Source organism: Coregonus lavaretus (assembly GCF_964263955.1).
Source record: "Coregonus lavaretus genome assembly, chromosome: 14".
Taxonomy (NCBI): domain Eukaryota; kingdom Metazoa; phylum Chordata; class Actinopteri; order Salmoniformes; family Salmonidae; genus Coregonus; species Coregonus lavaretus.
In genome coordinates, this window is record NC_140001.1 from 36,472,579 (window position 1) to 36,497,569 (window position 24,991).

Sequence of the window (24,991 nt, forward strand, 5' to 3'; positions counted from 1 at the left end):
CACGCTCTGTGAATGCAGTCATTTGTGTGACATCAGACTCAATTAAAATCAGCTTAACATGATAAGATATAATATGAGGGCAGCTGATTGGGCTCATTTGGAACCCCAAAAGTCTCAAATACCTTCTGCTGTTTGTTCAAGCAATCTTTGAAACATTCAGTGAGACATGATAGACAGTTGGGCATCTCAAATGGCACCCTATTCCCTATTTAGTACCATAAGGCCCTGGTCAAAAGTAGTGCACTACATTGGGAATAGGGAGGTATTTGGGATCACAGCCCTGGACACTCACCTATCTAGATGGAGTTTCTGGGCTAAGAGCTGCCAGTCCTTGCCCTTGGCGTTGGCAGTGTCGAAGGTGGCACATATCCTCTGGCGGATGGAGAGGGGAATTTTGAAGGCCTTGGGCCCCGTCTGTGAGGTGATGGTGCAGTCCGTCTGCATAAAAAATGGGACTGACTCCTTCTCGCTCTACAAGGGCAAAACAGACAAAGAGGAGAGCCAACACACAATATCACAGGAGTCAAATATAATTACAATTATATTTTATTTAACAAAAGGGCTGTTAGGATACACAGGGCCATTAATAAGTCAGGTCTCATTGATAGAGTCTAGCTACCCTCTGTTTTAAAAAGAAGCACAGGATGCATCCCAAATGGCACCCTATTCCCTATATAGTGCACTACTTTTGACCAGAGCCCTTGGTCAACACTAGTGCACCATAGGGAATAGGGAGAGACAACCACTGCAGACTCCTGAGAACAGGCTATTCAGCCAGCGACAGCAGAGGACACTGACTTCACTAAGGTTAAATAAAGGTTGTGTGGATTGTGGAAGTAAAATGTCATCCGCACATGGAGTGCCAGGCTCACCTCCGCCACGGACGTATAGACCTGCAGAATCTGCTCATGACCTTTGACCTGACGCACGCTGATCTTGCAGGAGAGCTGGGTGGTGGTGGGGCTGTATTTCTCCAGGGAGAAGGCACAGTGCAGGGGCTGCTGGTTGCTGCACCACACTTGGGAGAAGGAGAATTCCTAGAGAGAGAGAGAGAGAGAGAGAGGGGAGAGAGAGAGAGAGGGGAGAGAGAGGGGAGAGAGAGGGGAGAGAGAGAGCGAGAGAGAGAGAGAGAGTAGTGGGGTAAGAGGGTGTTTGCAGGCTTTGAAGTTGCACAACGCTATGCAACGATAGCATTATGTCTGGAAATACGCATTTGGACTGTAGGGAGAGGGGGGTGTACAATTAATTTCTGCTGGGAAACGTCCTTGACCTCTTGCACACTCCCTTCTTCCATCTCTGCATAATAAAGTCACCTGTAAACGAGTCACAGTGCTGGGATGCGTCCCAAATGGCACCCTATCCCCTATATAGTGCCCTACTCATAGTGCACTACCCATAGGGCTCTGGTCAAAAGTAGTGCATTATATAGGGAACAGGGTGCCATTTGAGACGCAGCCATGGTGATAAAGACCCCCAGCTAACTGTACAGTAAAAAAACAGCCTAGTGTGCCTAAAAAGGACTTAACCCCTTAGCTTTGATCATCTGATCCTCCCCGATGTGGGATGGGTGTGTCAGATAATGGTGCGCAGAGGAATGATGGACATGGAGAGGCCAGGTACTCTTTAGCAGTAAAATAAAAAATAAAAGATAACTTGATGTATCGTGCAGGCAAGAGCCATTACTCTCCACATGCTCTGTGAAAGGTGGAGGTTCACAGGCAGTCTCCTTCCAAAGATCCTCATAAATAAGCCAAGAGGAGGTGTCTGTTTGACAGTCTGTGTGAGACACGCCACGCTACTTCCTCACCCCACTCACAGATGTATGGGGGCAATGCAGTGTGCACACACAGTTACCAATAAAGGTAAACAACCTCCTGTAAGAATTGCAGTCTGGTTGTAACCAAAATGTCAACCATCTGGCCATTAATAACACATACAACTTCCTATCAGTGGTGTAAAGTACTTAAGTAAAAATACTTTAAAGTACTAATTAAGTAGTTATTTGGGGTATCTGTACTTTTCTTTACTATTTATATTTTGACAACTTTTACTTTTACTTCACTACATTCCTAAAGAAAATAATGTACTTTTTACTCCATACATTTTCCCTGACACCCAAAAGTATTCGTTACATGTTGAATGCTTAGAAGCACAGAAAAATGGTCCAATTCATACACTTATCAAGAGAACACGTGGTCATCCCTACTGCCTCTGATCTGGCGGACTCACTAAACACAAATGCATTGTATGTAAATGATGTCTGAGTGTTGGAGTGTACCCATAGCTATCCGTACATTTTAAAAACAAGAAAATGGTGCCATCTGCTTTGCTTAATATAAGGAATTTGAAATGATTTATACTTTTAATTTTGATACTATAGTATATTTTAGAAATTACATTTACTTTTGATACTTAAGTATATTTAGCACCAAATACTTTTAGACTTTTACTCAAGTAGTATTTTACTGGGTGACTTTCACTTTTACTTGAGTAACTTTCTTTTAAGGTATCTATACTTTTACTCAAGTATGACAATTGGGTATTTGTTTATGCTCAAATTTGCAGTGTCTCAAACTCTTTAGTGCTCAACATTCAGTGCTCAACACTTTAGGGTAATGCAGAACAAGATCATGTCCATATCTGGAAGTACCTAACAGTCTACATTTGTAAGCCAAGACTGCTTTAACAATACCTGACAGGTGGTAAAGAGTTTGAAGTTCCATAGCAATAGTTTCTGAAATTATTCAGTGCTAAATGCTTTAGGGTAAGTCTTCCTGAGACTTACAACTGACATAACATGTACATCTCTAAGTAGTTAAAGTTGAAACCAGTTACCTGACACGTAGTAAAGGGTTTGATGCTCCATAGAAATTGTGGGACATCCTGGATGTAGACCTGGAGGCTGAAGGTGTTCCCTCTGAAAGGCAGCATCTTGGGTTCCTCCAGGAGCTGTCCTCCTCTACCCGTCTCTGTGGCCACCACTCCCTGGGGTGGGAGGGAGGGACTGGAGAGTCAGTGGGCCAGTTCTCTTTATCACCACAGTTCATTTCTGCTGCCAACCACAAATCCTCACAAAACCTGACCATTTTCTAAAGTCAAGAGAAATTACATTAAAGAACAAAAAACAATTATCATTAGTAGCTAGCTATATTAAATGTGAAGTCACAATAAAATATAGAAGTTTCAATTGAATGCAATGGATGAGCATGTATCGGCTAACATCCGTCCCCCAAATTGTATTTGGAATGATGAAAGTGCTTTTTGATTTGAGGCTGTGAGGTATTAATCTGTCATCATTGTTCTGCTCCTGTATGACGTTTAATGTATGAGCGGTCTATTCTCAGACATCTCAATCCCAAAGAGAAGCGACAAAAGAAATGAATGACTAACACCATGCCATGCTGATTGCTTGTGACTGTTTGTGTGTGTTTGTGTTAGGGCAATGACAGTCATGACATTTAGGATGATGGCAATTGAAATAGCTGCCATAGAATTGTGCTGCCATAGAAATAGAATCAATAGAACGGGTATCCCCGTTCAAGTCAATGATGGCATAAAGGGTGGAGTGGCTGCCATTGCGAGTGTACCCATACAGAGAGGAAGAGGTGAAACGAGAGGTTTTACTCCTCCCAAAATCTGTCCACGAAAATAAGTAAGTATAATTTTTGTATGGAGGTCAATGAGAGTGTCGAATTTGGTCAAGAAAATTGGTTAATTGCTAATTTGCTACGTGAGGCTTATTTGATCTAATATAAGTTTCGTAATGGTTAGGTTGTTACGAATGCACTGATCTACGTGGCATTTCGGCAACTTACCCAAAAACTGTTTTATATCGGAGTTGTGCCTGTTGTCATGAGATAGATAGAGGACTCATCATGGATATAACGCATTTTAGCATGGATTTTAGCATGTATATTACCGTTGAGGGCTTCCACAATTTTAAAGTAGTCAACTGAGTTGGGACTTGTGAGCAAACAGCTAATGAGTTGGGAGCAAACAGCCAATGAAGAATAAGAAAATTGACTACTTTAAAATGGAGTCTCAATGGCGCTGTCCATGCTGTCACAGACGCTATAATGGCACAGATACAAAGATGAGTCCTCTATTTATCTCTATGGCATGTTGTTCACAGGCGTATCTGCCCTCTCATTTGCTAGAATGGTCCCACCTGATCTCACCTCCTCCCGCCTGCCTTCCGTCTTTGAGGACATGTATTTCCATTGTTGGAGCGGTCACTTGACTATCTTGTCAATATAATAGAAAATCTTTGACCCATTGGAGCAAAAAAGGAAGTACAGTACAAGCAGGAAGTAAAAGCAGGAAGTGTACCCATCAATATTTGCTGTGATTTGTTGATTCAACTCAACTGACATTACAAAAAATACATTCCATTACATGAGCCACATAAGTTATCATTTGAATAAACATTTAATCCTATCCAATTGCTGAAATCCAATCAGATAACTTTTGAAAAACTGGGCCCTGAACTCAACTATGACTGTCCTGCAGATCAGGTTTCCTATTAAAATCATATTTAAAATCCATCCAATAATTTTTAGGGTACAGCATGGCCATTTTCTTAGACCTTTTGAGAAACAACACCCCTTCAATGCTGCGACATTTACCCTTCCCCTGCTTTAATATCAGCATTGCTAGAGCAAATGGTATTCTTCTGTAATTATGTAATTCTGTAATCTGTATTCCCTATGCAGTCTAGGTTGTGTGCTAGCCCTGTCCTCACATTGTATGGCAACTGAAGCCAGAGTAAGAGATACATTTGGGGAAATGTTGCACTGAAATGACATCCTTAATATTATTATCAGGAGCATCCTGTTGATCTAGGTCTAGGATATGACCGGTGATTGACTGTCTGTCTATAGCCAGAGCTTGAACAACATGAAGCAGAGTGAGTGTGATTGTAGCCGACAGAGACCTAGAGGACAGAGGGGGCTGGCATCTGCTCGGCAGGCTGCGCTGGGGACGGATTCATAAACCAAATCCAAAAAGCATTTTAAACCCAGCTGTCAGTGACTTCTGTTAAATCACAGGAACACAAGCAGGAACTGAGTCACTCCTGAGGCCTATTCTGTTCTGATCGCTTCTGTTCTGCTTTATGTCTCTTGGCTGAACTGAGGCAGTTGATTTCCCTGATGCTAGATGATGAGATATCAATACAGCTTTATTGTATTATATGACCGAATGATTGGAAGGCTAACCCGGAAATATCAATGTTTGTGAGGGACTTGATTCTCTTCTATCATCTACTGCCTAAGCACTGCCATCAATATTGAGCTTCATATGATTGCACAAGAGCAAACTGCAATCAATGAAAAGAACCAACCAAGCAAAGGAAAACAACATTTGTTTGTTTGCATTATGCAACCACCAGGAAATACACCTATTATTCAACAGTATTTCTTATATTCCACTACTGACAAATAGGCATTGCATGCCAAAAATGGATGAGAATGACCTAATCTCAAATTGACCCCTAATAGCTCTACCTTACCCTGATAGGCTTGGTGGAAGTTCACCATATTGCTTATACCAATCAAATCCTCTCAGATCTCCACAAATGCATAGGGCATAGGAGTCGATTTATGATGCAGAGCCACTTCCTGCTTACCTGAAAGGCGTATGGCGTGTCATCCACACAGTACACTCGGAGGCTGTAGTCCATGGGGGTGGCCCCCATGCTGCCAAACACTGCTAGCTTCAGCCTCTTCACGGCTACCTGGGTGAGTGGTTCACCAACCAGGGCGTAGGAGCCAGGCTGGTCCAGCAGCAGGTGGCAGCTACTGGAGTCCATCAGGCAGTAACAGAATGTTGACTCATCCTCCACTGACATCACTTCCTGTGATACGGAACACAAAACACAGGCCGGTTGGCAACAGAGGATGATAAAACAATTTCATTAAGCATCATTACATTTGATTGCATTGAGAAGAAATACTATAATGGTCCTCTGTAGCTCAGCTGGTAGAGCACGGCGCTTGTAACGCCAGGGTAGTGGGTTCGATCCCCGGGACCACCCATACACAAAAATTTATGCACGCATGACTGTAAATCGCTTTGGATAAAAGCGTCTGCTAAATGGCATATTATTATAATTATTATATTATTATAATTATGCTCTGTGGGCTATGTGTGGATTTTATATGTGTGGATGTGTATTTGTTCTGCATCTTTTATAGTGTTGTGTCATCATGGAAGCATATAAATGTTTGGTTCTAAGTTAGATAAGGGAAATTAATATAATTGAAGTGCTTTTTTAAACTGAAAAATATCTGCTAACACGTAGTCTCCGAGGTAGATGAGATGGTAACATCTCAGAATACAGATCAGTCATTATGAACAACAGCAATAGGTGGGAAACCCCTTTTATTATTTTAAACTACAATAATGGAATCGGTCGTTTTTTATCTTCCCAGACAGCTACCATAATTATATCCCACATTATCTCTCTCTAAAACAGCTGTGTTCAATTCAAATAAAAATACCAGCGAGCAAATTGGAGACATACAAAGCTATATCATTTACACAAAGGAGAAGTAATGATGGGCCAAGGAAGGAGGGTCAGTTAGTAGCTACCAATTTTGCTGTCTCTTGTCATTGCGTGTTGAACCTTTGGTCACAGAGAGGGTTAATGAGATTCAAGGCTTACCTACAGTATGTCAATTACACACCTGTACCATCCTCAGCTAGAATGACCTCCAGGGAGTCTGCAGGGTATGAAATCTACAGCGGTGCATATTGTATATCCAAGAGAGATTATAGACTGTGCCCCAAATTGCACCATAGGGCTTAGGTCATAAGTTGTGCACTATATGGGAATAGAGTGCTATTTGGGATATATCCATAGAAAAGGGCAAGAGACATTGTGTATATGAACGGTGGAGTCAGGAGGCAGCCCGTAATTGAGACAAAGATCCCTGCCACCCGTTCCCATTGTATCCTTGCCTGGGGTAAGCAAGCCAGTGATACAAGCAAGGACTGCTACAACCTCTTGTATAGTTAATTGCCTTACATAGGGCACACATCCCACTTCCATTGGTTGTAACAACATTATATAGGACAGAGTGGGTGCAGGAGAAAATCCAGTGGCTGCTAATATTCTAAATAACAATCCTGTTTTAATCACTGACACCACATAGCATAACAGCCTGGGGCAGAACTACACTATTCATTATTCTGACCCTTGTTCAGTCTGCCAAAACACGGTCAAATGTACAATTATATTACTGCCTGCCTGGAAATGCTCTTAATTATTTTCTCTTATACTTGACTTGTTTTGTTCAAAAACACATTTTCATGAACAAATAATTCTAAGTGAGGGCGCTGGCATTGCCTGCAGAGCCTCTGGGTTGTGTATTAACCTCTTGGGAATGTACAATACGGTCTAGATTGTAGAAAGCTCTTTTTTATAAGACAACAAGAGAATATTAGACATTCCTAAGGTGAACAGTACACACTGAAAAAAAACAAGAATGCTGAAATATCTCAACTAAGCCTACTAATAGCAACTTTGCATGAGAAAAAACAAACACTATGGCTTTGGGCTGTAGGCCCTAGTATCTTAACAACAGTGTTGAGAAATCAAAAGGTAACAAACCAAGGTCTAACAATTACTGAAAAAGCCAGTGAGTGGCAGGCAGGCTGATTCACGTGTCTGTTTAGTAAAACATGTCCTGAGCAGTGGGAGGTCTTTAGAAAGCAGGGCAGGCAGTGCCTGCATCCCAAATGGCACCCTATTCCCTATATGGTGCACTACTTTTGACCAGGGCCCACAGTCAAAAGTAGTGCTCTATATAGGGAATAGGGTGCCATTTGGGACACCTACGGTGAGTCTAGGTCAGATGGGAGGCCATTTCCATGACTCTTCCCCTGATTGCCTCACGTCCACACCCATTTCAGTGTGTCCATCCAGAATCCACCAATCGATATTTCCGATGTCTAACGGGCCCTTTTGCCCTGTCGTTACCCCCTGTCTGACTGACACAAGCCATGTGTCTTCTCCGCTATTACATGCTGTAATTGTTTGTTTTTTTCTCCAGCGCTCTCAGCGTTGTTCCCCTCAGGCAGGCTGTTGGATCCACAGTGACCATAAGCCTTGGTGTGAGTCACAAATGGCACCATATTCCCTATTAAAGTTCATTTTGACCAGAGCCCTATGGGCCCTGGTCAAAAGTAGTGCACTACGTAGGAATTGAGTGCAGTTTGGGACGCATCCTTGAGCAATGCCCTGCTCCACACCCTATGCCCTCAATAGCCTTTTCACACTTCAGACACACACATCTCAACAGTCACATCACAAAAAGGCTCGCTGGAACATTGTCCCTCCCAAAAGAGAGATGAAAAAAGCTGATGGAACAAACTGTGTTGAGGTGTCAAGGGAAAATACAACCTCTATCTGGGAATATATTTGACCAGTTAAGAACACACTGCCCCCAGGGTTATAGAAGAAAAAATAAACAATAACATAGGGCCTGCCAAAATGGAAAAATACTATATAGTGTATACTATGGTAGGAATACTTTGGTATTCACTGTAGTGTTTTAGTGGACTTTACTTTAGTATTCACTGTAGTGTCTGAAGTGTGAAAAGGCTATTGAGGGCATAGGGTGTGGAGCAGGGCATTGCTCAAGGATGCGTCCCAAATGGCACTCAATTCCTACAAAGTAGTGCACTACATAGGGAATAGTATACTGTAGTATTTAGTGTAGTGTTTTTGCGGACTGTAGTACGGTATACTGTAGTATTTACTGTAGTGTTTTTGCAGACTGTAGTATACTGTAGTGTTTTTGGGGACATTACTGTAGTATTTACTCAATTGTTTTTGTTTTAATTATCTTTGACATAAAAGTGAGGGGGCTTTCTCCTTGAGGAAACCTACTGGAGAAATACTAAAAGACCAAATGTTCCATAACCTGTAGGTAGGTAGGACTAGAGGCTGAACAGGAGTTCAGCACTTCTGCTCTTTTCTATGACCTGTAGGGGACACAATATATGGTATATACTTGGCATGTAGGTTTCTCATTTACGGGTGGCACAAATTGGGATATGGGGGAGGGGAATGGGCAGGGTATATGCAAATTAAATACAGAAGTATTTACTATAGTAAAACAAATTGTTTTGTATACATTTCTGTAGTATTTACTAGTGTTTTTTGTGGATAATACTGTAGTATTTACTATAGTATTCTACAGTATACTACACAATTCTATGCTAAGTACTACACATGATCGAGATATTATTCTATAGTAAACTGTAGTATTTTCTTATGTGGGTGGACTCGGTCCTGGACTAAAAAACTAAATCTGGGTCTGAGTAACTGGCCCATAGAGGACAGAGTTGTTTATGGTTAAAGGGGCTTCTCTTACCTCCCATTTGTTGTCCTGTGTTTTCCTCTTCAGTTGGATGTTCCAGTTCTCAGTGTCAACCTCAGCACAGTGAGCTATCGTCATAGCAACAGGACTGGAGAGGTCTAGGCCTAGAGGACCATAGGTGACCTCTGGTCCTAGTAGGATCTCACAGCCTTCCTCCGTCTGGACACTGAAACACACACATTGGCATTGGTTTATTCTGAAAAGACGCTATTCAACTAACTGTAGCTACAGGTAGAATGTATTTGATAAAATGTGGTCAAACATTTAATGGGTTTGCAAATTCAAGGTACTACTAAACGGACATCGCATTACAATATAAGACTAAAAACAACTGAAATGTTAACTCTACATAATCAACTTAATTAAGACATTAATCTATTCCCCATATAAAACAGGGACATATTTTAGATCATGTATGTTAAGGACTTGAGTGTGCACCACTAGTAGTCTTATAAAGGGATCTGTGTGCCGGTCGGTCGCTCCATGAATTTGCATATTCATCAGCCTTGTGTTTATCATCTTGGTGTCATTATCTTTCCATCGCTCCTTGTGGTGGTGCTGAATGAAATTAAAGCAATTAATGAAGAAAAACGAATGAGGGCGGTGGACAGTCATGCAAATCCACAAACACAGAGAGCCGCCTGCAGGTGTTTGGTTCCCGGATTCCCTGCTAGAGACAGAGTCATAAACTCAGAATACGATTTACCTTCACATTGGATGGTGTATTCATTAAAAAAGGGCTGACAATAGCATCTTGATGTTGTGTTGCCAGGAGGAGTAGGAGGGGTAGGCGATTGAAAAGGCCAAGGAAGATCAAGGCAGTGCAGCGAGACGCCTTCGCAAAGCTCTCTAAGCTCATATCAGTCATCACAGATCAGAGATCTGAGAGCTGTGATTTGTCAAGATTTCCTCCCCTGAAAAAAAACGGACTTAGGCTATATCCAGATACTTGAGTGATTGAATGAGTGAGTGAGGTGGAAGGTTCACCGCGTCAAGATATAGTGTGACTAAACAAATACCCCAAGGCATAAAATAATATTGTGGCAGATTAAAACTTTGTTAATTATTTCAGTAAGATTGCCACATATATTGTACTGTAGTCTGGATTGCCCAACAATGGTTAAGCTCTTTCATGTTTCACTTTTCACAGTCAGTGCCTTCGGAAAGTATTGAGACTGCTTGACTTGTTTCCCATTTTGTTATGTTACAGCCTTATTCTAAAATTGATTAAATAAATAAAAATCCTCAATACATGTCATTGTCTCCATTGAGGTTATACATTAGAATGACACGCTTGTGTCTAGAGATGCCTGTCATGACAACACAACAGCAACTGTCTGACAACACAGCAACAAAATTAGTCACTATTCAACAGACATTATCCTACAACGAAATATGCATCATGTTATGTTACAACAATCAACATATCAAGATATTACACATATAGATTTTTTCCCTTATTCAGTAATACAAATCTAAACATTTCGCATCTAAGGCTAGTTGAGATGAGTAACAAGTCAACCCATCTGTAGCAGCTGTATGTGTTCTACAGTATCTTCCTAAACAACAGCTGTAGCTACAGTGCATTCGGAAAGTATTCAGACCCCTTCCCTTTTTCACACTTTGTTACGTTACAGCCTTATTCTAAAATTTATTAAATACTTTTTTTCCTCATCAATCTACACACAATACTCCATAATGGCAAAGCGAAAACAGGTTTTTAGAAATGTTTGCAAATGTATTAAACATAAAAAACTGAAATACCTTATTTACATAAGTATTCAGACCCTTTTCTATGAGACTCGAAATTGAGCTCATGTGCATTCTGTTTCCATTGATCATCCTTGAGATGTTTCTACAACTTCATTGGAGTCCACCTGTGGTAAATTCAATTGATTGGACATGATTTGGAAAGGCACACACCTGTCTATATAAGGTTCCACAGTTAACAGTGCATGTCAGAGCAAAAACCAAGCCATGAGGTCGAAGGAATTGTCCGTAGAGCTCCAAGACAGGATTGTGCTGAGGCACAGATCTGGGGAACCAAAAAAGTTCTGCAGCATTGAAGGTCCCCAAGAACACAGTAGCCTCCATCATTCTTAAATGGAAGAAGTTTGGAACCACCAAGACTCTTTCTAGAGCTGGCTGCCCGGCCAAACTGAGCAATCGGGGGGAGAAGGGCCTTGGTCAGGGAGTTGACCAAGAACCCGATGGTCACTCTGACAGAGCTCTAGAGTTCCTCTGTGGAGATGGGAGAACCTTCCTGAAGGACAACCATCTCTGCAGCACTACACCAATCAGGCCTTTATGGTAGAGTGGCCAGACGGAAGCCACTCCTCAGTAAAAGGCACATGACAGCCCGCTTGGAGTTTGCCAAAAGGCACCTAAAGACTCTCAGAACATGAGAAACAAGATTCTCTGGTCTGATGAAACCAAGATTGAACTCTTTGGCCTGAATGCCAAATGTCATGTCTGGAGGAAACCTGGCACCATCCCTACGGTGAAGCATGGTGGTGGCAGCATCATGTTGTGGGGATGTTTTTCAGCGGCAGGGACTGGGAGACTAGTCAGGATCGAGGAAAAGATCAACAGAGCAAAGTACAGAGAGATCCTTGATGAAAACCTGCTCCAGAACGCTCAGGACCTCAGACTGGGGTGAAGGCTCACCTTCCAACAGGACAACGACCCTAAGCACACAGCCAAGACAACGCTGGAGTGGCTTCGGGACAAGTCTCTGAATATCCTTGAGTGGCCCAGCCAGAGCCTGGACTTGAACCCGATCTAACATCTCCGGAGAGACCTGAAAATAGCTGTGCAGCGACGCTCCCCATCCAACCTGACAGAGCTTGAGAGGATCTGCAGAGAAGAATGGGAGAAACTCCCCAAATACAGGTGTGCCAAGCTTGTAGCGTCATTCCCAAGAAGACTCAAGGCTGTAATCGCTGCCAAAGGTGCTTCAACAATGTACTGAGTAAAGGGTCTGAATACTTATGTAAATGTGATATTTCCGTTTTATAAACCTGTTTTTGCTTTGTCATTATGGGGTAATGTGTGTAGATTGATGATTATTTTATTTTTTAAATCCATTTTAGAATAAGGCTGTAACCTAACAAAATGTAGAAAAATCAAGGGATCTGAATACTTTTTAGACTTTTTAGACTTCCCAAACATTTTCAACATCTGAACAAATCAGTACTTCTATTGATAAAACATAATATCTATTATACGTATTTCACTGACTTGCAGTTATAGTACAGTGCAAGATTCTGAATACTCTAGTAAAAGACACAGTAATAAATAGCAATAAAATATGTGGTTGCATATCCAGTGCTGATGATGACTATTTATGTTTATCTAACCTCCACCTCACACAGTTAACCTGTACCTTTTTTATACAGATGATAGCTCACTGCCCACGTCAATCACCATGCTGTTTTAATAGCAGCCCTGACTGGTTTTTGAATGGTCCAGCAAGAGCTCTGATGATCCTTTAGCCAACAACGAAGAGCCTGATCACACATTCAACGGCAAGAGTAGCTAAGCTAGGAGCAGATTAGCTGAACTTTAAGTAGCTGCCTACCACTTATGACGGAGAGGAGTCTAGCAGCAACAGCACCTAAAAGAAGAAGTGCCTCTGGCTCTTATCCTGGCTGAGTCCCAAATGGTACTCTCTTTCCTTTATAGTGCACTACTTTTGACCAGGGCTCACATGGCTCTGGTCAAAAGTAGTTTACTATATAGGGAATGGTGTGCCATTTGGGACGTACCCCTCTCTTTTTCAATTCCACTTGTCATCATCATGAAGAGTCCTGTACCTACGTATAGCTCAGCTGCCTCCCTGGCCCTAGATGAGGTGCATTATTCAAAGTGACTGATGACTCACTCTTCAGGGACTGGGGAGCCTTGCAAAGTGGCATATTGGGCCACAACGCTACAGAGAGAGCAGAGGCAGTGTGGGGTTTAATAAATGCACACATTAACATGCTCCATTAGCTTCACCTTTATTTGCTTGTACTCTCCTACCTGCCTGTCCAACTGGGTTTTTGTCAATTTTTTAAGGCAACACATAGGCACGTCTTGGACAGAGAATGGGGACATTCATCACATTGGTTCCTAAGAGTGAAAGTTGTACATTACGAACTCCAATTGGCTGCACATATCGAGCTATGATTTTTTATGTATCTTTTACGTACATCCCTTTTAGCGTCTCTCTTTTCTCAGTCTTTCCCACCCCTCCTCTCTCTTTAGCTCTCTGATCGCATGTCAGTAAAGATCTTTATACAGTTAAATTAAACTAAAATTGACATTACTAACCCACATATTTGAAGCGCTTGTTTACTCATGAGCTCAAGAGAATAAGGGATACTAAGATATAAACTGGACAACCTTACTTTCTCCCTGTGGCATTAAAATGAATGCTATGTTGAAACCATTACAACAGTTCCAGCCAGAGACAGTCAGTGACATCCCACCTGCAGATCGAATGGACAAATGACCCGAAGGGTTTTATGGAGAGCTCACAAATCTTTCCAGTCAGGCTGCATCCCAAATGGCACTCTATTCTCTATATACAGTAGTGCGACTAATTTTGACCAGAGTCCTATGGGTCCTGGTCAAAAGTAGTGCACTATAAAGGGAATAGGGTGGCATTTGGGGCACAGCCACAGTCTGTCCCTGTGGGGTGTTGTTGAGGCTAACTAGAAGGTACAGTGGCCGGGCAGGGGAGTCATGTCATCCTCAAGTGGCAGAGATGTATTGCACAGCCCGGCCATGACCGTATTCCTACACCATCTAGGCAGAGCCAAGGAGAAAACACCTGGCATCCAGAACTTCCATAAAGAACATTTAGAATTTAGATCTTTAAATTCACTTCCCAAGTTGTTGTAGGAATGTGGGCGTACAAAACAGGTGGCTCTGGCTTTGAAATATAAACAGATTAAATGAGTCCAAGTATTTTATTTTTAATGTTTTAGACCACCACCAACTCAAACTCTACCCATCAACACTTTACTGAATATATGGACTATCTCCTTGAAGTCAGTTGGACTAAATTAATCAAGACTACATTGGGAATAAACCCACATTGCTTCACATGAGCTGAACTTTCTCTGTTGCACTCTGTTGCAGAGATCAAAGCTGGAATATCACCTGCAAGGCTACAGTGGAAATGATCAGCCTGATCTTGACACCTAAAGGATTTGTGTGGAGATAGTCTGTTGTGCTCGCTGGGTCCATCTGCCAGAGCCCTCAGTGAACACATAGTGGGAAGGAGACTGGAAGGGTCACCGATGTTTATACTGAGCAGGAAAGAGTACATCTGTTGTGAGTCTTCATTTGGAGGTTTTATTTTGCCTACATGAATATTCAGCTATGCAGAATTGTAATGGATACACTGGGTTATTTTTAAAGTTTTTAACTCTTAAGGTAAAAACGGGTGAGGAAGGGTGGACAAGTAGCATAGTTCAACTGGTAAAGAATGGTAAGGCTTGATGATGAAAGATGAGGAAGTAGAGAGCGACTGACAGACAGATAGATGGTCATGAGATCTGCTCTCACCTGGACTCTCCCTGATTTATCACCACGTACATCTCCCAGGAAGTGTCCTCAGCGATCGCACCATGGGGCACCAGCAGGCTGACTCCTGCAAGACACAACAGAGTCAACAACAATAACAACAACAAAACACAAAAGATATCTGTGAGATGCCTGTATATAGTTGAGCAGAACATGGATTCCTTCTATACTGAACAAAAATATAAACGCAACATGCAACAATTTCAATAATGTACTGAGTTACAGTTCACATATGGAAATCAGTCAATTGAAATAAATTCATTAGGCCCTAATCTATGGATTTCACATGACTGGGCAGGAGCGCAGCCATGGGTGGGCCTGGTAGAGCATAGGGCCACCCACTTGGGAGCAAGGACCACCCATTGGGGAGCCAAGCCCAGCCAATCAGAATGAGTTTTTCCCCACAAAAGGGCTTTATTACAGACAGAAATACTTGTCAGTTTCATCAGCTGTCTAGGTGGCTGGTCTCAGCCGATCCCGCAGATGAAGAAGCCGGATGTGGAGGTCCTGGACTGCCATGGTAACACGTGGTCTGCAGTTGTGAGGCCGGTTGAACATATTGCCAAATTCTCTAACACGATGTTGGAGGCAGCTTATGGTAGAGAAATGAACATTCAATTCTCTGGCAACAGCTCTGGTGGACATTCCTGCAGTCATCATGCCAATTGCACGCTCCCTCAAAACTTGAGACATTTGTGGCATTGTGTTGTATGACAAAACTGCACATTTTAGAGTGGCCTTTTATTGTCCACAGCACAAAGTGCACTTGTGTAATGATCATGCTGTTTAATCAGCTTCTTGATATGCCACACTTGTCAGGTGGATTGGTTATCTTGGCAAAGGAGGAATGTTCACTAACAGGGATGTAAACAAATTGGTGCACATATTTTGAGAGAAATAAGCTTTTTGTGCGTGTGGAACATTTCTGGCCTCTTTTATTTCAGCTCATGTAACACTTTACAGGTGCCTTGCTAAAGTATTCCGACCCCTTGGATTTCTTCACATTTTATTGTGTTACAAAGTGGGATTAAAATTGATTTAATTGTCATTTTTTGTCAAGAATCTATTTAAAAAATGAATATCCTTATTTTTGTAAATAAATAAATTCATTACTAAAATATAGTTGTCGCATAAGTATTCAGTCTTTTGTTTAGTCAAGCCTAAATTAGTTCAGGAGTAGAATTTGGCTTAACAAATCACATAATAAGTTACATGGGGTTAACATCATTTTTGAATGACTAACCCTTCCTCTGTCCCCCATACATACAACATCTGTAAGGTCCCTCAGTCAAGTATCGCATTTCAAGCATAGATTCAACTACGAAGACCAGGGAGCTTTTAGAAAGCCTCAAAGAAGGGCAGTGATTGGTACATGTGTAACAATAACAAATCAGGCATTGAATATTTTAGTCTCCTGTAGCTCAGTTGGTAGAGCATGGCGCTCTGGATAAGAGCATCTGCTAAATGACTAAAAATGTTGTTTTTTTTATGTAAAAAATGAATATCTCTTTAAGCATGGTCAAGTAAATTATTATGCTGTGGATTATGCATTAAACCACCCAGACATATCAAAGATACAGTCATCCTTCTGAACTGAGCTGTAGGACAGGAATGAAACTGATCAGGGATGTTACCATGAGGCCATTGGTGATTTTAAGACAGCTACAGAGTTCAATGGCTGTGAAAACTGAGGATGGATCAACATCATTGTAGTGACTCACAATAATGACCTAAATGACAGAGTGAAAAGAATAATATAAATAAATATACAGAATGAAAATATTCCAAAACATGCATCTTGTATGCAAAAAGGCACTAAAGTAATACTGAAAAAAATAACACAGCAAAGGAATACACTTTTTTGCCTAAATGCAAAGCCTTATTTTTAGGGCAAATCCAAAACAACACCTTTCAGCAGGACAATAACCTACAACACAAGGCCAAATCTATACTGGAGTTGCTTACCAAGAAGACAGTGAATGTTCCTGAGTGGCCACAGTTTTGACTTTAATCTCCTTGCAAATCTATGGCATGACTTGAAAATTGCTGTGTAGCCATGATCCCCAACATCTTGAAGAATAATGGGCAAATACTGCATAATCCAGGTGGGCAAAGCTCTTAGAGACTTACCCAATAAGACTCACAGCTGTAATCGATGCCAAAGGTGTTTCTAACATATTGACTCAGGGAGCTGAATTCTTATGCAACGACTATATTTTAGTTTTTTTATTAATCCCCCCCAAAAAAGATAATTTTTCTCCCATTTTGACATTAAAGAGTATTTTGTGTAGATTGTAAAAAAAATTGACAATTAATCCCACTTTGTAACACAATAAAATGTGAGAGCTGGGGGAGAGCAGCTGTATAGGAGATTCAATATCTGCCTGTCTATAAACAGCAATGTAAGTGTTTTGTCGTCCCCCTGCCTGTCATCTCCCCTCTTGCAAATCAACCAGTTAGCTTTCATTAAACCAACACCTGCCACCCTGTCAGATGTTTCACTGGGGATGGCTGTGCAGGAGCCCTCCAGGACCTCTTAAATCATCAGAGTGACAGGGAACATCCTTAGCCCAAGGGATTACGCTCACATCTCACACCGCCAAAGTTTGATCATCATCAGTTTACGTCCCACAGGAGAGACTGATGTCTAAGATTGTATTGAAGGTTGTCGGTCTGTGTGTGTGCGTACATGTTCATGTGTGTGTTCACTTGTGCTTGAGTTTGTAGGATATGTATTCATCCTGAAAGAAGAGACTGGCAGTTAGCCAAGTGTTGGCCATGTATGGTCGTCCATTCAGCATCGTTAAAGACATTGGAGATGTGAGAGTGGTCCACTTGACCGCTGTGACTCTCTCCACTCACACACAACGATGAGTCTGACGCAGCCTGATTTCACTGTGGCTCTCAATCAGTGCCTCTCCAACAAAGCTGAGGGCCCTACACACACCAGGGCCCGGGAGAGAGATGTCAAAGCTACAGTTCACATGGAACTGTTGACCCCTGACAACTGTGGCAGTCCTCATAGCAAACTCATCTACTCCCTCCACTTGTAGTTATGGTCTATGATAAGAGGCCTGACCCCCGTTTGCCTGGGGGAGCTGGTGGGAATGTAGACGAATAACAAACAGCTATACTAGATTCCTGTACTGGACCTACCTGGGAAACAACATGAATGAATCCTACAGTACTGTAGCAACATGCATTAGACTCTAGAGAGATTAAAGGGACCTGATCTGAGTCCCAAATGGCATCCTACTCTTTTTATAGTGCAATACTTTTGACCAGGGCCCATAAAGAATAGGGTGCCATTTGAGATATATCCCTGGTTTCACTAACCAAGACATATTCACTTAGACTACCTCTACTTGTAATTAGTCAAGCGTGTCCATGTTTTAGCTAAACTGAGAACTTTATTTTCCATTAGAATAGGCGTACAGTACATACTGAAAAAAATGCTAGAATGACATATTAGCATCAGAGAGTAGCTATCATCAGAGAGTAGTCTACCCATCTCTCTTCATTAAACCCATGTACTGTAGCTCACCAGTATTTGGCACCACCAACCGGCCGCCCAGATACCCAAACACGCCCGTGGTTCTCATCTGATCTTCAGTGGGGGTTAGGGGGGGCCCGTTGGGGGTGAGCAGGCCCTTCTTGGTGCTCCGTCTCTCCACAGTGCTGTTGCTGTAGTCTCGGTTCAGCCCCCTGGGGAAGGTCTCGGGCGGATGGCCTTTGGGTGCGTGGTACTCAGCGCGGTCGGCCACACCTAGTGAAACCATAAAGGAGCTCTGAACTTTGACCTTGATGTCTGGCAGGGGGTCAAAGAGCTCTTTATTGTCTATTGAGTCCTGGAAGCAGATGGGTCTGCTATAAGTCCGGCCCACTGTCAGGTCTGGCTGCAGAGAGGAGTTGAGATGCAGTGGGCTCCCTAGAGAGATGGAATGAAACACACAGCTACATAGTCATGCTGCCATCTAAATACCCTAGCTCTCTCTGCTGGAGCAATTGGCTGAAGTGAAGTCCACTGAGCAGGGAGCACACTGTCAACTGATGGAAAACAGGCTTTTAGTGTGAAAAACATGTCAGGGAATGTGACTAACACAGAGTTACGTTACAGGTAAATAACCTGGATAAAAGATACTGTAGCTATCCAGGTCAGGGCTGAGCCATAGTCACTGGTCAGAGGTAGATTTATTTACCAAGCATTCACAGCTTGATCGCCATAATCCATCTGTTGGAGTTGGAGTCAGTTCCTCTCTGTACACAAAGTCACCCTCCTGGAGGACACAGTCGTTCTCTGTCTGTGGTCACAGCACAGCGCTGGGGTTGTGTGCGTGCGTGCGTGCGTGTTTGTGTGTGTGGCTGGGAAGGTGCTAAGGGGGTCTGGGTGGCCGTCCTGTAAATGAGGGGAGTCCTTCAGCTCTCATAATCAACTCAACAGTACAAGGTCTTCAGCCACAGCCATTAGACGCTTGGCCACACTGCCAAACACTGCATGCATCTATCTGGCCCATCCAGACATTAGGGCCCTAGGACTCCCTGTGCCAAGATAACAGCAGAGTCACAAAGTCATTGCTGCCCAGCTGCTGCCTGGCGAGGGGCATAAGGTAGGAGGGTAATGTTTTATTTTTAGGGGAATCGTTAATTGCTGGGGGGCTTGATCTGTGTCATGCTTTCAGGGTGTGTTAGTTTCCACTGAAAGACTAACTAGAGGGTATTCTTCAATCAAGGGCTTCTCCTTGTAACTTCATCGTCTAGTCTAGTGCCTGAAAATGCATAACAGGATGAAAGCATACAATAATAATTAAAAAAAATCTATTGCAATTCAATCAAACACGTTAGAGGATATCATGGGAAATGTTACATTTGAGCAGTGTGAAATAAGTGCAATCAGAAATTTTGTTACTGATTAGTAGTGATTTGCTACTGATTGCAGTAGACATAGTAGAGGACTCTTGAGAAAATTCATATTGATAATGCATTAAAAATATATTTCAGTGGACATTGCTTAAACTTTCAATCTGACATGCAAACAAACATCCATGTGCATTTTCTCTTCTTCTCAGCGCAGTGGAGAAAAATCTGATTATGGCTTGAGTGTGCATCTTTAAAATGGTGGAGCAAAATGGAATTGCGGAGGAGGTGGGAAGACAGAAGTTAATGAAATGGATCTCACGTTGAATACCTTGAGGGATAGGTTTGGAATTGGACCTTTTGCCCAGCAGTAATGCATAAAGACTCATTCACCACTCCGCCTTACACCCCCTCATGCGGCAGGAGCTATCTGAAGCATTTAAGGGACTTTTCAAATAAATTAAAAAGGCATGAAAAGCTACTAATTTCCTGTAAAGAACACACTTGAGAAAAGCTATGTTTTTCTCTCTATGTGTATAACCGTATATTATTGTGATTATGAAAAATCTACTTGAATAAGGTTGACTGGAGGGAACAGTCAGGAAAAATAGTATATATTCGCTATTCATTTGTGTTTCTTTCCATCCCTCTGTAAAAGAAGGATCCAGACTGGAAATGGGAAAGCGGATAATATGAGCTGTATTTCTTCTGCTCTATTAGCAAGCTGATGGAGAGGGGAACGGGATGGAGTGGTGGTGGCCGGTGGAGGGCACAGCAGGCGGCTTCTGAAAAGCTGGCCTATTTAAATAGGATTGATGGCCTGCCGGATGTAGCCCTGCACAGTCCCCCAGCTCCCCCTCCCCGCCCAGCGCATGAGTGTCATCCCAGGCCTTGGGAGCAGTGAATGTAGTGGGCTCAGCATGGCTCCGGCAGGGCTTTTCACAGGGTTGTCACATCCAGCCAGGATTTATCACCCGCTGCTGCAATGGCTATCGCTTGTGCTAACCCAGAAGTGTCATTGACAGTAATAGGAAGGCTGCCTGGGATAAGCCACAGCCCCAGACACTGTTATGAACAGAAGTTATTGCTGTGTACAACAAAAATGCAATTGATGTTCAGTGTTCCATGCTTTTCACATTTATCCATCAGTGAATTTGGCTGGGGCTATCTGACGGCAGGGAAGGGGGATTGGTTGCTTGACAGTCAAATGTGTGTGTGTGGTCTGCGGTCAGGGGGACACAGAATGTGTCTGTCAAAGATTGATGACCTATCTCAGCAATAACAGAAGAGCTGGTCTGTCAAAATAGAAGGACAGATCCTTTCAGCGATTATGAGAATATAAATTAAAGGCAGATGTGCAGGGTTTGCACCGTGCCGCCACCGTGCTGCCTCAATGCAAACACATGCAATCAATCACCAGCAGCAGCAGCCTGTCGAAAGGGTCCTTGAAAAACTCCTGCCTACCGTTTGGCCTTGTGCGCAACTGGGTATGTCTCCATAAAGTGAAAGGCAGCGCTAGCTCACCTTGTCTGGTAGTCTTGAAGGTGAATGACTGGAAGCCTCCGGTTAGCGCGGATGAGTCGATGACGTCAACGCCGTAGTTGCTCTGGCTCCTCCTGTACAGCATGACGGCCACCACAAGGACAGCCACAACTATGACCCCCGACACCAGCCCAGAGTATAGAGCCACGTCGTTGGAGCCGTCCATACCTGGTACACACACAGACCAACACAGAAACAACAGTCTCAATGGATGTTTGCTAAGTGTAAACAATAATATGCAAGAAGCTCAACTAAGGTACAGTACAGAGACACTGAAGAGGAACATGTGAGAATGGTGATGGTGGTGATTATTTTGTGGTGACATTCTGAGGCATCTAAAATAGTCATTAAAATATACAGTATTGTCTTTGACATTATCACTAGGATCTTTTGGAGAGAAGTGAATTCATTTGAAAGCACAGTGTAGAGCACTGTGCTGGCTGTCCATCCCAAGATACGGTTCAACTGCTCATCCAACAGGCTCATCTTCCTATGCTACATTATGCAGCACACAGAGGACTAGATGAGCATGCAGAATCTCACCCCTACACCGCTGATGCACAACACATTCATAAAGCTGTTAACAGTGAGAGTGAGAAGGGTATAACTGCTTTCAGACCCACTAGTCTATATCCAATAAGCCTAATGGTACATACTAAACTACATTGTATGCCCCAATGGTCAACGTCCGACAGTGACAGGAAATGTTCCGAAGCAAATTAATTTAGAGTATTAGCCCCGTTAGTATGATCACTCACCAGATGTCTGTCTCCCCCTTCTAGAACTCTCCACTGAATTGTTTGACCCTGTGCATTGCAAACCAGGCACAGTGAGTGAGCCTGTCTGTCAGCCTAATGAAGTCTCATTACAATCACTGCTGAGGCTCCAGTCAAGGTAGCACCTGAATCATTTCAGGAGATGTCAGGCGGTATGCAAGGGGAAGAGAGAGTGTCTGAGCTGATACCCACCGGGGGAATACAAGTGAGGATACACTGCAAATTGGTCAAATTAGCTCGTTTGCATAATTACACTGCATTAATCCCCTACAATATAGCATATGTTCAGTTGTCACAACCGATCAATCTCTCGGCTCAATCCGAGAAGGAGAGCACGTTGTGATGTCATGCTCGTGAAGAGTGAACAGCTGAGTGATAGAATGGTAGAACCTGGTTATAGTAATAGAGCTCCTATTAAATTACTCAAATTATTCTAATTCCTAATTCTATGGTTATAGTTATGGTTATAGAACCTGATTACAATTGTTTTTGATGGGTGTGATGGCTGTTTAAAATGCAGGGAAATTAAAGTTAACCAAATAGGTATATGTCTAAAAAAGGTTATCATAAAAAAAAACGGGTCATATTCTGATTCTGGTTCCTGAACTTTCATCTAGTGACAATTGTAAGCATCACAAATTAGGTAGACAGCTAGCCTGTTTCAAGAGTTGGGGGTTGAAGATAAAAGAAATGCAGAAAGGAAGGACTCACTTTGAGGTTTAACATCATGCAGGAGCTTTCCATCTGCAAAGACAGACACAGAATGAGACAGAAAAGAGAGAGAGAGATAGAGGTGATTAAACACAAGCCCTGGTTGTGTCCCAAATTACAACCTATTCCCTTTATAGTGCACTATTTCACTACAAAAGTAGTGCCCTATAAAGGAAAAAAGTTGCCATTTGGGACACATACAGAGCAAGGTGATTAAACGCCAGCCCTGTGTGAGTGAGGTATCCTACTAGTGCACTTCTTTCAGACTCACATCATGTGGAGAGGCCCTACTACTGAAATATGCCAATACAGATACAGACTGCCCAGATAATGATGCATGGCTTCATTACCAGACTCATATCCACATGGATAAAAGTGGCCAAGGGAGAGATTGGCAAATGGGTCTGAAAAATACCATGATTATCTCTCTCCTTCACAAAGAGAAAAAGAAAAGGATCAAATATTTTGGGAAATTGTATGCTTACCAATGGAAAATTGGAGCTTACTAATGCTTGTACCACACTAGTCCAAAATACCAGTCCAACTTTTTAAAACATGCTGATGCCTCTATCTTTTATCCCATTCAGAGACTGCATGCGTGTAAGATTTCCTTTTAGTCAGTTAATTAGTGTCACAGTTCGTGGCCCTTAATATTACATCATGGACGGCATTTCGACAACGCAAACATGACTCTAGTTTACAGTAGATCAGACAGAGTGCGTAACTCAATATTTATTTCTAAACCTCTCATTGTGCATTTTGATGAGTTTATCACTGAATTATGCAAATGTGAAATTAAGCATTACGGATGCGGGCAATGCATTGCATCAGTTACTAAATTGCTTTGACAACCATGGTCAAAATGTACAAACTGTGGTCAAAACTTAATGCACCCTCCATGTCTTCAGTGATAGCTACAGTATATGCTCTTGTGACACGGAGGATGTTTCGCTTGGTGTTTTCATGCACTGAGTGCTCCAGCAATGTGGAATTCATTCCAGTGTGTTTATTTGTCCAGCAAATCCCTCTGTGGCCAGCTGTTCAGATATGTTAATGACAAGTCATGTTATGAAGGGTGTAATGGAGATAGGGCTTATGGAGATGACAGTCGAGGTTAAGATGGCAATGTAGAAAAGAAAGAAATCCTTCAGAGAAAATAGTAAGGGACTTACTCTGGGTACACATTCCTCCAGTACAGTTCTTTGTGGCATTGCTGGGCCCCTCACACATCTTGCCCCTGTGTCTGGGTGGTGGGTTATTGCACTCCCTCCTACGCTGTCTTTCACACTGCACACTGCACACCGTCCACTCACTCCACTCTTCCCAGCCACCGTTAACTGTGGAGGAGGACATGGAACACAGAACACACAGACAGAAGGTGAGGCGATGGTCCATCTCAAAGACCATTTAGTCCACATTAACCCTCAGGTCCTCCTCAAATAATGTGATCCCTCGTCTCTCTCTCTCTCTCTCTGCAGAATGTGAAATGAAATCCCCTGATATAACCGTGCACGTTAAAACTCTGGTTCCTCTGTAGTCTGTGTCATTTCATCTAGGAGGAACCCATATGGTGCCAAAAGAGATTTCTTACATTTACATTTAAGTCATTTAGCAGACGCTCTTATCCAGAGCGACTTACAGTTAGTGAGTGCATACATTCTTTTTTATACTGGCCCCCTGTGGGAATCGAACCCACAACCCTGGCGTTGCAGACGCCATGCTCTACTGAGCTACATCCCTGCCGGCCATTCCCTCCCCTACCCTGGACGACGCTGGGCCAATTGTGCGCCGCCCCATGGGTCTCCCGGTCGCGGCCGGCTACGACAGAGCCTGGATTCGAACCAGGATCTCTAGTGGCACAGCTAGCACTGCGATGCTGTCACGATCGTCGTATCGAGTAGACCAAGGCGCAGCGTGTTGAGCGAACATACTTTATTTAATTAAAGTGCACACACGAATAACAAAACAACAAACGATACCGTGAGGTCCTAAGTCTAAACACAACCAACTGGAACAAGATCCCACAAACACTAAGGGAAAACCGACAGTATAAATATGGCTCCCAATCAGAGACAACCAGCCGAAGCTGACACTCGTTGCCTCTGATTGGGAGTCACTCAGGCCAACATAGAAATAAACAAACTAGAA

At 42.7% G+C, this 24,991-nt stretch overlaps 1 protein-coding gene across 1 annotated transcript in view; it reads right to left on the reverse strand.

Annotated features, from left to right (window-relative positions):
- unc5db (unc-5 netrin receptor Db) overlaps window positions 1-24,991 on the reverse strand; it is a gene marked incomplete at both ends in the record, with an annotated part of 221,555 nt that overhangs the window by 742 nt on the left and 195,822 nt on the right. Inside the window, 10 exons of the mRNA XM_084177511.1 lie at window positions 293-471; window positions 873-1,037; window positions 2,836-2,985; window positions 5,627-5,854; window positions 9,381-9,552; window positions 14,943-15,027; window positions 18,505-18,888; window positions 21,339-21,524; window positions 22,844-22,876; window positions 24,016-24,180. Coding sequence (XP_084033637.1) covers window positions 293-471; window positions 873-1,037; window positions 2,836-2,985; window positions 5,627-5,854; window positions 9,381-9,552; window positions 14,943-15,027; window positions 18,505-18,888; window positions 21,339-21,524; window positions 22,844-22,876; window positions 24,016-24,180 — 1,747 coding nt within the window. The remainder of the gene's footprint in view (window positions 1-292; window positions 472-872; window positions 1,038-2,835; window positions 2,986-5,626; window positions 5,855-9,380; window positions 9,553-14,942; window positions 15,028-18,504; window positions 18,889-21,338; window positions 21,525-22,843; window positions 22,877-24,015; window positions 24,181-24,991) is intronic.